Below are 12,806 nucleotides of genomic sequence, written 5' to 3' on the forward strand. Positions count from 1 at the left end.
CACATCACACATCACACACTCACTCAAAGCATCTCAAAGACAATTTCGTGCCCTCAATCTGCCATTAATCACCCTACCAAACCGCACCTAACAGGTGCCATAATACAGCGGAGTTCCACAATCTAGCCGCATAGCAGCCAGACACTCGCTCCAGAAAGAAAAGAAGCCCCAACGCCACAGTATTCAGTCCGTGCAAGTCCCGCAACCAGCCGTCAGCTAGCCAGATACTTCGCTCCAGAACCCAAGAACCCAAAATCCACAAGTTGCCGTGGTATCACCATGCTCCGTGCTCCGCCCAACCTCAGAAGTGACAACAGAAAGCCCACATTGCCGTCGCCAAAGAGAGAAAGCGCAAGAAAAAGAAAGATCCAGTGACGGATGGACATGCCGTTGTGAACACGTACCTCGTTACCCAAGTCCCTTTCTCACACTGCATTCCATTGCAACACACCAAGACTCTACTCCAAGCCATATCAGACATGGCCCAAAGCCAGCCATCCTATCCTGATCCTCCTCCATTCGTCTTCGCCAAATGCTGCTGCAACATGGCCATATCCGTCCTCGCAGCCGGCTCTGCATCCATAATCGCCTTCAGACTCCGCATCTGTCCCTCGTTGATATCGGGCTGCTGCAGCATCATAATCGTGACCGGCGCATCGATGTACGGTCCGAAAATATCCACAGCGAGACGGTTCGCGTGGTGAGGTGGTGGACCGTTAGGGCCATTGAACTGGGGTGGCTGTCCATACGGCTGCATGGGAGGCGGATAGGGGCTGCCGTAGTTGCCACCGGGGGGGTAGTTGGCATTGGGGTTGGGCGGGAATTGAGGGTGGGCACCTGGCATCGGGGACATCTGTGGAGGAGCGGTCGTGGGCGTGCCTGAGGGGTGAGGGTAGGCGCCGTCGGCGATTGGGTGGCCGCCTGGTGTCGCGTTGGGCGACTGGGTGCGCGCGATGAGGGCGAGGAGAAGGAGGTTCTCGGAGCGTGGGGTCTCGATAGTGCAGTACTCGAGCATGTCGAGGAACGGGGGAAGAGAGCTGCCACCGGCGGGAACGGGCACGACGTAGAGGTCGCGCGCGGACTCATGGCCAAGCTTGTCGGACGGAACTACGCCCCATCGACCTCGGGTGTAGAAGTACTCAAAGAGGCGATCCAGGCGAGCGCGGCCGTCGGTGTTAACCGGGCTGACGGATAGTACAGCGACATCGCTAGTTGAGCTTCCTCGCATGCCTGACACGTATTCGTCTCCCTTTGAGAAGTCGATGCGGCCGGTGATAGGGATGACAGTAGGGAGCATTTGGGTCCAGGGGATTTTTTGGCCGACATCAGCGCCAGCAACCAGGCGGGCGACGGCTTGGAAGGGCCCGGCGGCGGGCATGTCGATAGTGCCCTGCCAGCAGATGCTGGTATCGCCACCATAACCAAAAGACTTGAAGGGAGAATCTTCGTCGTCCTCATCTTTCAGAAGTCGATCAATATCGGCGTCATCTCCAGGGCCTTGTGGTTCTTGTACTTGCGCGATCGAGCTCTGGCGGCGGTGGAAAGTCTGTGTTGCCTCATCGGGAGAGCGAGCGTGTTCCCAGATCTTCTTGACGTCGAATGCGGATGGCGGTTGCCGTGCAGCTGTACCTGTCGGAGGGGCTGTGGTATCGACGGCGAGTGGCATCGATCTACCAATGTCCTCAGGTAGCTCCACTTGCATTGGGCTTCCTCCCTCCTTAGGAGATTCATCACCTCCTGCGGTGTGGTCGGTCTGGATGCTATCCCGGTGGCGCCTCTCCGGAACTGAAAAAGACTCGTCACCTCCATGGGGACGCTCGTCATCCTCAATCAACTCCTCTCCTTTGTGCGTCTTCCGCATCCGAGGGCCCTTCTCTTCCGTGAGCACCACTTGTTTGTCGTTTTCCTCTCGCAAAGCAGCATATTCCCGCTGTTTGTCCTCGCTTGCCATCTCTTCGGACGACATTACTGTGAGTTCGTTGGCGGCAAGCGATCCCGACAGCAAGCGGTCCAGCAGCAGCAAGTTCTTGTCCATATTAAACATGATCGATCGGGTCTTTAGTGTGTATGCAGAGTCGTTGCCTTTCGGGGGACCATGATTCGCCACCATAGCATGATCAATCTCCATAGCCAGCCTACTGCCCAAGGTAATTGCCGTGTCGCCATCAGGGATTCGATATTTGCGTGCTTTGACGGCGTCCCTAATCTTCGGCGCAAGGTATTTCGTCACGACTTCAACCATCTGTCGCCTATTTTGTGGAAGTGCTGCTGGGTCGGTTGCTGCTGATGCAGCCGAGTCCGCAGCCTTGCCCTGCTTTGAGCCTGACTTGCGCCGCTTGGTGTCCATTCCTTCCTTCTCTGACACTGTTTCCCTCCTACGTTTCTCCCCGACTGGTGATTTAGGCTGAGCGGATTGTGTGTCGGGCTTAGACGGCTGCTAGGGTATCGCGTTAGTAACTGTTGTATTGAAGATGTGGGGAGATATGCCTTTGCTTCTGCTTTCACTGCCTTTGTTGGTAGGTCATGGCCGTTGGAGCTCTCCTTCGGCGGTTCAGCACTCGAAGTAGGGGGAGCAGCGGTGACTGTGGGCGCTTGCTGAGAGACTGGGCTGCTGGTATCGGCCTTGGAATCCATTTCCGACCACACGTCGCTGGGTCGCAGCTTGCCCTTGGCGCCTTTCTTGCGGTTCCAGGGCTTCTCGCCGCGAGCCATGGCCTTGAGAAGCTCATCATGAAGCTCGGGCTTGCATTGCTCGCAATAGTAGGTCCGTGACTCCCACTCAGGGCCTTCGTTGAGTCCCAGGCACTTGACGTGCTGCCAGACATCGCACATCTCGCACGCGATCATCTGTCTGCCCTTGATGTCCCTCTGCACTCCACAGACGCACCGAATGACGGCATCGTCTTCTTCCTCTTGCTCCGGAGTTTGTACGGACACGGAGCGCGCGGGCGTTGATTTGGCTCCAGTCGACTTGGCCTTGGGAGCAGCAGTAGCGGGCTTTGACGTTTTCGCAGTTGGTGACGCCTCGTCGAAATCATCTAGGTTTTTGGTGTGATGGCCCTTGTTGGCTCGGCCAGACCGACGTGGTTCGAGATCTATGCAATAGCATGTTAGCATGAGTTGTAGCTATGCGGCAGCGTCCGTGGGGTGTCGAGACCCCGCTATGGCGCGCTCCCGTGGTTGAGGTCGTTCTGCTTACCAGCCATAGTGATCGGACGGAGGAAGGGTCTCAACGGGCGACGGGTGGCGACAGTTCAATATTCAGATGGTGCAGGGCTTCACGACTCTATCACAGGTTCTGAATCGCAAGCGATATTGCAGTACAGAACGGTATGCGGGCCTCAGCAGAAGATAACTAGACAAGCTTCCGAGCTGCAATCAACCTCCACCGTCTCCGCCTGTTGCCGGCTCAAGTGGAAAGCTCAGATGGAACCAGGCCGAACGTCCTTGCCGTCACTACAATTCCTCCGAAGTCGCGCGTTACCTCGGTGAGCGCGAGGGGCGCGAAGACGAGCGGAAGGGTCGCAGAAGAGCGCAGAAGAGCCGCGCGCTGTGGTGAAAGTTAGGTGGTGATGGGACTGTTGCGCGACGTGCTGTGTTGATGAGGAGGTGAGTAGAAGAATGCAGGTGCGGAGCGAGGGTGAGTTTTATAGTGGCTTGGCACTGGATCACGTGGCATACATCGCTTCTAGCGCAACCTTGGAAGGCAGGGGTGAAGAAGTACGCGCCGCCAGAAAGTGCACTGCGCTTTGTCGGGTCGAGCATCATCACCTCACTTGCTACGCTTCACATCACATACGACGTCTCAAGTACTCTCGAACCTTCACACCACTTCTCTTGCAAACTACATCTCTCGGATACCATGGCAGACGTCCGCTCTCTCCTCCGCCAGGAGCGCGCAGCCCGCCAGCAAGCCACCAAACCTGCGCGCTCAACACGAACCTCAGCAGCCCCAGCTACGGCGCCTGTGGGAAAGAAGCGGAAGGCCGTCGACGACGAACCCGAGACACGCAAACGGACAAAGGCAGAAGAGGCGACTGGGCTACCATCTGGCTTCTTCGACGGAGGCGCAACAGAGGAGGCACGAGCTGCTTCGCCAACTGAAGAGCAAGACACATTAAAAATAGACGCTGGAAAGAAGACACTCGAAACAATCGAACCTCTAGTGGTGCCTGTTGCAGACGAGCCAGCCCCAGTTGCGGATGAGGTGGACGAGGAGCTATGGGCCGCTTTCGAGCGAGACGTCGCCACGCCACCACCAGAGAAACACTTCGTACCGGCGCTTGCTGCCGCAGCGACCATTCAGGCAGCGCCTGTGAGTGCGGCAGAATTGGCGGCACAAGCGAGGGAGGACATGAGTGCGCAGCGAGGCAGGAGGGATGCCGAGATTGAGGCAGAGAAAGAAGATGCTGCTCGACAACTGGAGGACGAATTCGAGGAGCTGGAAGGCTGGGAGGAGAGAGCTAGGAAGCTAAGGGAGAAGAGGGAGGCGTTACGGAAGGCCCGCGATCTGTCTGCCCCCCCGGTACAGGAAATTGTCGCTCCGCCGGTGGAGGCCAGCGAGGATGAGGATAGCGAGGATGATTTCGAGGAGGATGGGTGGGGTGATTGGGGGGTTAGAGCTGCGTAGGTTAGGTGATGGAGGGCTTGAGGCGCAGCTGGTATGTCACCCATTGAGGACGTCGTTAGGGTCCGCTTGTATAATACCCCAGAATACCTAATTTGTGCATACGTTGCATATCAAACCAGTTTTCGTTTTGCTTGTTTGTTTGCATATAACGAACTGGCAGGAATCTGTACGTTCTGTGACTAAAAATGTGCACTTCGTACATCGAAAAGGTTGTCACTTGCCTACAGTCATATTCTGAGGCTCGACAAGTCGAAAAGCTGTGAAGAAAGTCTTTCATTTATCTTGGTTCGGTCCTTCCCAAACTCCCATTCAATTCAAGCCAAGCACTTATCTTAAAGACATATGTCGTGACTAGATGCTACAAATTTGTTCAAACTGAAGGTGTTCAAAGCGAGTGATTCCTAGAGCGGTTCGAGTGTGGTCGTGAGGATACAGCTGTTGACTCTGACGTAAAGCAGCCAGTGCTCGCTACTAGAACGGAACGCCTATATCCTCAGCGACTGGATGTGTCTTTGGGTTTCGATCTGCAGGACCAACATATGGAGAATCCGGAAGAATCCTTGCAAAATGCTTATTCCAAATCCAGCCAACTGTATGCAATGGATCGTCTTGATTTGTGGCTAGCCAAAGCTCCCCTTTTATGGCGACAACATCGAAAATCTATCAACGTGAGTCAGTTATAAGAAGAAATATACGTACAGATTTCTAGAACTCACCTCTCCTGCTGCATAAGTCAAATACGCGAAGCCAGCTTCACGCTTCGAGCGGTCGATATAGAACTCGTAGACGCTGGCGGCCATGAACAAGACTTCATGTTCTCGCCGTTCAGATTGCCTAGACTCGGGCGAGACAGATCGAGGAGGATGGTCCACGGGTAGTGCCGAATGGAAGATCCCTGAAAATCGCTCATCCGAAGAGGCTGGAACCGAGACTGATCGATCGTCGGTAAGTTTCCGTTTTACATTGGTACTGCTAGACACTGGCCTTGGGCGGCTGAAATTATTCGATGTTTTCGGGGCCATCTCTCCCTCTGCGACCATTTTGGGTACATGAACTTGAGCGGGACGTGTTTCTTCACGATGAACCACTGGTTTGATGCTGTCCAGGGTGGTTTGGTCTTCAAAAGCGGACGACACAAACGGTACCTCTGAAGGCCTAACAGGTCGGCTAGGTTGAATATCATATGGCTGCTCCTGAAGAATAGGTTCCGAAATGACTGGTTTGCGTCGTTGACGAAAGCGAATGCCAATCTTAGCTCGGCTTACCAAGCTTGAGAGAGCATCAGGCGCGAGGGCTTTCTTATAGGCCACAGCGGACGGATTAGCTGCAGTTTGAGGGCGGTTCATGTTTCTTTGAATAGTTTCCAGATCTGCAACCGAGACTTCTAATCCAGCCTGTCCAAAAAGGTAATGTCTGCTGTTCGCCAAATCCACACTCCAGATCGGCAGGGAGAGGACAGATATTTTCGATACGCTACCGAGACTCAGCTCTGAGAAACTGGATAGCGCCATAGACCCTCGTTGTGAGTTCGATAGTTCGTATAGTGAGTGTCGGTTGTTGACTCGGCCGTACACTCGGGAGTCCTGGAGGTCTTTCTCAAAAGACCGCATTTCGCCGGCTTCATTCTCAAAATTTCTTTGAACTTGGGATAGCGCAGCGGTTTGTCCATACCCATGATCTGCTTCAATGGATAACATGCGAATCCTGAGATCATTGCTATCTTGTAAGGATGCCTCCACTAAGCCAACAAGCCGCCGCACAGAGTCGTTGACCTCTTGTTGTGTATGTCTGATACTGGATTAGATGAAGTACTACGGCAAAAGTAGAAAGCTTACGCTTGTAAGATCTGCAACATCATTATCATAGATGTCTTATGTCTCTGTAGACGTTGGAGAATGCCGTTAATCTCACCCTCGTGGAATGCCCACTTGACACGATCGAAAGCCCCCATTGAAGATGGCGAACAACACTTTTCGGTGATAGTCTCGAGCTCAGAATATGATGTTACACATCCCGTCAACGTCACTACGATATTCTCCAATGACACAAGCGCTGCCCGGGAATTGGTGGTAGCAGCCGCACCCATCAAATATGCTTGCAATGAACTCAGAGCCGCTCCTATGTCGGTTACTTCCTGTATCGCCGCGGTTGCAGATTTGGGAGCATTAACGACTGTGTTCGTGACTGTTTGAAGAAGTTTTATGATCTTGCATCCACCGAGGACGAGGCCAACCACTGCACTACCGATGGATAAGGGATCCATGGTTCGTGGAAGTACCAAAGGTATGTACGTGTTTGTGAGGCTGAAGGTATTGATGAAGCTGATCTAACGAGAAACACATTCGGACAACGATGAACGTGTGATGGTTCACAGAAAGAGACGAGAGAGAGGAGAATTGGCGGCCTCGCAGCCTTGCTCACTTGCCCACCTGCATGTAGTTCTGAGTGCTAGCTCCATTTCTTTTGGGGCGCGAAACAGCGGCTGCGAAACCTGGTCAACGAGGCTAGGAACGCAGCGACTTTGAAGCCCGAGGATGATAAGTTGTTTCTCACGAAGTGTTTGGAGTGCGATTTACCAAAAGAATACATGCATGATAGAGACGATTGAAGCAAGGGAGAGGTACTGTGCCTAGGTTGGTGGCCGCTAACCCGGCGCCCCAGCCTCCAAATTCCAGTCCATGTTTTGTCTTCCACACCCACAACCTTAATTCTGAAACAGGATGCCCAACCTTCTAGATCTACCACAAGAGATTCGAGATGATATATGGGTCCGAGCTATCCACCAATCACAACCAGTTTGCACGGCGCGGAACTACCGCCGCTGTTCGCGAACTATCTTACCTCGCGCTAAGATTACTCTTGTCAACGTCGTCGACTGTGGACCTCTACGCTCAACTTCGTTGAACCTTCTTCTTGTGAACCGACAGATATACGACGAGGTCACGAAAAACATCGACTTCCTCCGGCGTAACAACCGGCTTTGCTATACCGTTTCCTCTACACACAGAGAGGGAAACCTCGTGCTCTTTTGGGCGAATCTACCTGTGCTATCTCATCACGTCGACGTTTTACAACTGGAAGTACCGGTCTCAAGTACGGATGGGGAGACGATCAGTACGATTCGCGGATATGTCAGAGAAGCCCTCGAGACGATATGGTATTCCGGTCTTTCAGCCCCGAAATCACCGGAAGGCCTCCGTCGCCCAGTGGGCAAGGCCTGCGTCACGGCAGACGTCGTTCTCATTAAGCTTATGCAAACTTGGGCGGACGCAGGCTCAGTTGCTGGAAGCGCTCTGAAAGACGATTCTGCCACAGGATTCCAAGGACAGGGCACACAGCATTCAGTAATTTCCTTATTTACATCTCACCTTATCGAAGCACTTGAAACCGAGGTGTGCGATTGGCGGCATAGTTCTACTAATGTCTTCCGGTATTTCAAGGTGTTTTTTTGCAGGATGTAGAATAATGGGCAAAGCGTGATCTGAACAGCGGCATAGGATCTTGGTAGACTTTGTTCAGGCGGCAATGCAATCCTATCAGATGCCAGGGATGCCTCGTAGTAACCAGTGCACAAGCTTTAATCCTGATACACTGACTTGGATTTATATGTGATGCTCTCAACCAATCACAGAAGTACTCTGACGATGCCAAGAACCATTTCGGCTTACCCTTGTATTGCTTGAAGGACCGCCCACGTCGCTCTCCCACTTGCCTCAACTCTCCTCTATAAACTCCGGAAAGGCTTCCCTCTCGCGCTTCCATAACCACCACATAGTCTTCGCCGTATAACCTTCTCAGTGATTCTAGGACACCACCCAGCATGTCAAGGCGACCGAACCCGGCGGCGGATCGTGCTGCCCAAAATACACAAACCCTCAAGAGTCTGGTCAAGTTGGAAGGCAACAAGAGTTGCGCCGACTGCAAGAGGAACAAACGTAGGGATTTATCTACCTATACACCACTTCATTGAATCCATACTGATCCGTCTCTTTGTATAGATCCTCGATGGGCAAGCTGGAATTTAGGCATCTTCGTTTGTATCCGGTACGCGTACCCTTATCGCCGAACACCATATCCAAAAGCGAGAATGAGAGATTGACGATGGGAAACAGATGCTCGGGTATTCACCGCGGAATGGGAACACACATCAGCCGGGTCAAATCTGTGGACCTAGACTCCTGGACGGATGAACAACTCCAGAGTATGCTTCGGTGGGGCAATTCGCGGGCGAACAAGTCAGTTTGGGCACTTAGCACGCCTGCATAACAACGTCTAACAGGAGTAGATACTGGGAAGCGAAGCTTGCTCCCGGCCACGTGCCATCCGAATCGTAGGCCAATACTATACCCGCCACAGACATTCAGCGACTGACAGTCTCTCAGGAAGATCGAGAACTTCATTCGCACAAAGTACGAGTCTAAGAGATGGGTAATGGACGGACCTATGCCAGATCCAGCGACATTGGAAACTGAGGGCGATGATGACGTGGTAAATACTTCATATATCCCGATTAGAAGCAATTAGACGCTAAACTCCTCGAAGCCGTTAAACGTAGTCCAAGAAAAGGCGAAGCTGGAGAGGTCATCGTCACAGCGAGCTGCTTCTGCTGGAAACCAATCTCAATCCATCCAACCACCGGCTCGACGACCTCAAAACGTGGATCTATTCGGAGACGATCCCACCCCTCCTCGGCCCAACACTGGCCCCCCAATCAGTAGAGCTGCACCCCCCAAAGCTGCGCCAGCGCCACCTAAGCAGACTAGGCCTGCGGACTCGTTACTGGGACTTGATTTTTTCGGTGGCAGTCAGAGTGCACCTCCCGCGAGACCATCTAGCACAACCCAGGCAACTTCGTCAGTACCATCACGGCCAGATCTCAAGCAGTCGATTCTCTCGCTGTATGCGTCAGCACCAAAACCACCTCCGCAGCCACAAGTACATCATGGACACTCAGACTCTTTCGGCGGTCTAGGTGGCATAGGCGGTATGCAATCGCCACCAGTACAGCAGCAATCCTCACAACAGTCCCAATTCGGCGGAATGAACGATGCTTTCAGCAACCTAAACTTCAACCCTCCACCCGCTCAGCAACAGCCGAAGCCATCCGCATTCTCCGACCTTGCCAGTTTCTCAAGCCACCGCACAACTCCTCAGAGCACCACTTCATCCGCATTCGGCGGGGGTGGAAGTTTCTTCGACACCATACCGAAGTCACCCCCAGCTACCACCTCCATCCAGAAACAGCGAACCTTCAGCTCCGACGGCGGCTTCGGCGACTTCAGCTCCATGACCAAGACCACTCCCGCCGCAGCCCCCAAACCAGCCGCTAGCTCAGGCATGGGCGACCTTTTCGACCTCTCCATGCCCTCATCCACCCCGGCTGCCGCCCAGAAAACCACCGTCGTCTCCCCAAGCACGAACATGCACTCCGCTTTCAACCTATCCGCCCCTGCTCAACCCAAACCCGCACCCGCACCCGCCGCTGCTCCAAGCTACTCCGGCTTCTCTAACATGGACGCATGGGGTAGCACAGATGCGTGGGCGACGTCAAACACCACTACCACCGCCCCTGCGCACACAGTGCCGAAGTCACCAGCCTGGGGCGCGCCTGCGAACCCCGTGTCGCCAAAGATCAGCCAGGATGAGGATTTTGGGGGATGGAGTAGTGCGGCGCCTGCGCCGGCGCCGGCGAGGAGTGGAGGATCGAAGCCGTTAGGTGGGATAGGGGGTGATGATTTGTTTTCGAATGTTTGGGAGTAAGGGGAGGATGTTGGATAGGAGGGTTGCGGTTGGCTTGATTAGTTTGGATTAGAGGAGTGGAGCGGGCATGGGAGGCTAGCGTGGTGTTGGTGTATACATATATATATATGAGAAAATGAGTAGATGATACCATGGCTGAGGGTCTGAGTGTTGTGAGCTGCGGGTACGGTCTTGTGCCAGTCTCCGGGTTGGGTCACTGCTTGCTTTGACTGTAGGGCCCATTGTTTGTGCTTTCTGGACTCTAGGTTGTCGTCTTATTCTCGACACCTGTGATGCGGATTTTTAGCTCAAATCGCACCCCTTTTGCAACCGACCCAGAATCAGATCTCTGGTTCGCCTCACGGTCGAGTTTCCAGGCTTGAGGTGGTTCAGAATCAACACTCCAAGGGTATCCTCTCATGTCTACCATCTCGAAGTGCTGAAGTATGCCAGCAGCCCTTCCAGATTCCCAAGTGTGTATACCATCACAAGGTCATTCCTAGGTGTAGATAGAAGTAGTGCAATATACACGGAAGATAATATATATACCGATAAAAAGGGGTCTCACGCTACACTGAACGCCATACTAACGTCCCACGCCGGAGAAAAACGCCTATCCCATGCCCCCCACCGGCTATGCCGTGCTAACCCTGACACTGCAATTATACAAGTCCCCTTTCCTGACACCCCCGCCTCATTTCCGCTTCTCTCGTCCTCCTGCCTCTCACGCCCCTTCCCCTCTATCCCTCGGAAATCGTTCAGAACACCAAGCTCCAGATCCAGTACAACACCACCACAGCCACGATTATAATCCCGGCCAGCTTCAGTACCGCAACTTTATTCCCGCTCTGCGCCATGCGTCCCAGGCGCGTCGCCGAGCCCTTCAGCGTCGTGGAGAAGGACGAGAAGGTTTCGTTCTGCGGCACCGCTCTTATTAGCTTATATTCTATCCGAATTCACCACTCCCCGCCCCGAGTCTCTTCGCTCTCTCAGCGTCCGCAAACTCGGGGGGTGTGCGGAGTCGGGAGTAGGGGGGGGGTCCCGGACACGTTGTGGGGAAGGGGGGGTTGAGGGAGGGTAGAGGGGGCAGGGTAGAGGAGGGGGAGACGTACCGCATTATCAATAACGGCCTGGTCCCGCGCGTTGTCGTAGATGTCGATGGTCACGCCGCGGAGGGCGGAGACTTTCGACGCGAGCTCGTCGAGGCGGGAGTTGTTTTGCCTGTCCACACCTCCCTCAGTAACCTTGTAGCATAGGATTCAAGCTTTAGTGGCAGGGTCTGTACCGCTCGCGCTCGTAGGCGTCCGACATCGCGCTGTGGCTCGAGAGTTGGCTTGGGGAGGTGGAGTGGTGTGGTTCGTATAGCTAAGGTGGAGAGAGGGTGTGCGCTGCTCTGTTTGAGATGTGAAGTATCTTCTGGGCGGAAGGCAGGTGGTATACGGAGGATTCGTGGATGAGGTCGTGGTTCGTATAGCGGTTTGAGGTGACGCGGAAGTTGTCTTTGGGATGATGTCGCGCTGCCAAGACAGAGCGTTTCTTTATTGGACGGCCACGTAAGGCTGAGGATCCATCCAAGGGGCCTTTCCCGAGGTCTGGGGAACGGCGCCCCCTCATTTCTTATTCTGCATCGTAGCTTATTTTGATGGGATCATGCTTGTTCTGGGTACTCAGATGTTCCGTGGGCTTTTGCCGCCTTCGGCTGGTGTTGACGTGGGTGACGAGATGGGATTTAGTGAGGATTGTCATGTACTCCGCACAGAAGTAGGTATTGAGGTAGGTATCAAGGTAGGATTTGGTAGTTGCTCTCTATTCAAACCTATATCCAATAGTACAAGTTTTAGTTCGCCTTCCTATGTCAATCTTTTATCACGTCACGATCTTCAAGTCGTTGACCAGATGGGATTCTATAATAGGGCATGTCAGGTAGGCCTTGTGGCAGTTTGCAAGGGGATATCTTAGTGTTGGTTCTATAGTAGATCCCAGATTTCAAAATGGTTGGAGTTCTCATTCATTCAAGTCACTTCATTCACAAATCGCAAAGTCCAACAATTTTGAAGGTCTGTGAAGGAATCAATCTATATTATCACGACAATCCTGTCGCGCCGTGGCCGTAGACCTCTAAGGGTATTCTCGCTCGCCGGAACTCCATAACCCAGATCTCTGATGAAGGTACCCGCTTGTCCAAGCGTCCACCGTACCAAGCATCAGTCGAGAAAGTATCCGCCGAACCCAGCATCCACCGAAAGAAAAGTATTCCCCGGTCTAAACCATCCTTTGAACCAACCAGTGTTCGAGCAAAGATCCGCCAAAACTCCGTTCCATCTTTGTTGCCAACGCCTCGCCGAGTGTAGCCCAAGTTGCTTGTTCCGTCCCAATGTCGAACCGGTGTCTTCCCATAGCCAACAATCCACGCGCAAAATGCAAGAACCGCCAAAAT

General features: G+C 53.5%; 6 protein-coding genes across 6 annotated transcripts; 3 read left to right on the plus strand and 3 right to left on the minus strand.

Moving 5' to 3' along the window:
• Window positions 1–46: 46 nt before the first annotated feature.
• Window positions 47–2,691, minus strand: BDZ99DRAFT_451851 (uncharacterized protein). Its single transcript, XM_033718240.1, has 2 exons — window positions 2,488–2,691; window positions 47–2,437 (listed from the first exon to the last, which is right to left on the minus strand). The coding sequence occupies exons 1-2, from the start codon at window positions 2,632–2,634 to the stop codon at window positions 500–502; spliced, it is 2,085 nt and encodes a 694-aa protein (XP_033571650.1). The 5' UTR covers window positions 2,635–2,691; the 3' UTR covers window positions 47–499.
• Window positions 2,692–3,742: 1,051 nt separating this feature from the next.
• BDZ99DRAFT_467372 (uncharacterized protein) lies at window positions 3,743–4,782 on the plus strand. The gene has a single exon (XM_033721008.1). It carries the CDS (start codon window positions 3,863–3,865, stop codon window positions 4,628–4,630), a length of 768 nt encoding a protein of 255 aa, XP_033571651.1. The 5' UTR covers window positions 3,743–3,862; the 3' UTR covers window positions 4,631–4,782.
• A 1,248-nt stretch (window positions 4,783–6,030) lies between these two features.
• Window positions 6,031–6,893, minus strand: BDZ99DRAFT_425549 (uncharacterized protein; the record flags this gene model as incomplete). The annotated part of the gene is made up of 2 exons (XM_033717093.1): window positions 6,031–6,418; window positions 6,466–6,893. Coding segments are annotated over 2 exons (816 nt in total), but the record flags the coding sequence as incomplete, so codon positions are not given.
• A 97-nt stretch (window positions 6,894–6,990) lies between these two features.
• On the plus strand, window positions 6,991–8,216 carry BDZ99DRAFT_150441 (uncharacterized protein). Its single transcript, XM_033712773.1, has one exon. It carries the CDS (start codon window positions 7,351–7,353, stop codon window positions 8,089–8,091), a length of 741 nt encoding a protein of 246 aa, XP_033571653.1. The 5' UTR covers window positions 6,991–7,350; the 3' UTR covers window positions 8,092–8,216.
• Window positions 8,217–8,370: 154 nt separating this feature from the next.
• On the plus strand, window positions 8,371–10,516 carry BDZ99DRAFT_425550 (ArfGap-domain-containing protein). Its single transcript, XM_033717094.1, has 6 exons — window positions 8,371–8,565; window positions 8,629–8,674; window positions 8,743–8,865; window positions 8,916–8,960; window positions 9,013–9,118; window positions 9,173–10,516. Exons 1-6 carry the CDS (start codon window positions 8,451–8,453, stop codon window positions 10,388–10,390), a joined length of 1,653 nt encoding a protein of 550 aa, XP_033571654.1. The 5' UTR covers window positions 8,371–8,450; the 3' UTR covers window positions 10,391–10,516.
• Window positions 10,517–10,870: 354 nt separating this feature from the next.
• Window positions 10,871–11,777, minus strand: BDZ99DRAFT_467375 (uncharacterized protein). Its single transcript, XM_033721009.1, has 3 exons — window positions 11,655–11,777; window positions 11,482–11,590; window positions 10,871–11,286 (listed from the first exon to the last, which is right to left on the minus strand). The coding sequence occupies exons 1-3, from the start codon at window positions 11,678–11,680 to the stop codon at window positions 11,128–11,130; spliced, it is 294 nt and encodes a 97-aa protein (XP_033571655.1). The 5' UTR covers window positions 11,681–11,777; the 3' UTR covers window positions 10,871–11,127.
• Window positions 11,778–12,806: the final 1,029 nt, after the last annotated feature.

This window comes from Mytilinidion resinicola (genome assembly GCF_010093595.1).
Source record: "Mytilinidion resinicola strain CBS 304.34 unplaced genomic scaffold BDZ99scaffold_21, whole genome shotgun sequence".
Lineage (NCBI taxonomy): Eukaryota > Fungi > Ascomycota > Dothideomycetes > Mytilinidiales > Mytilinidiaceae > Mytilinidion > Mytilinidion resinicola.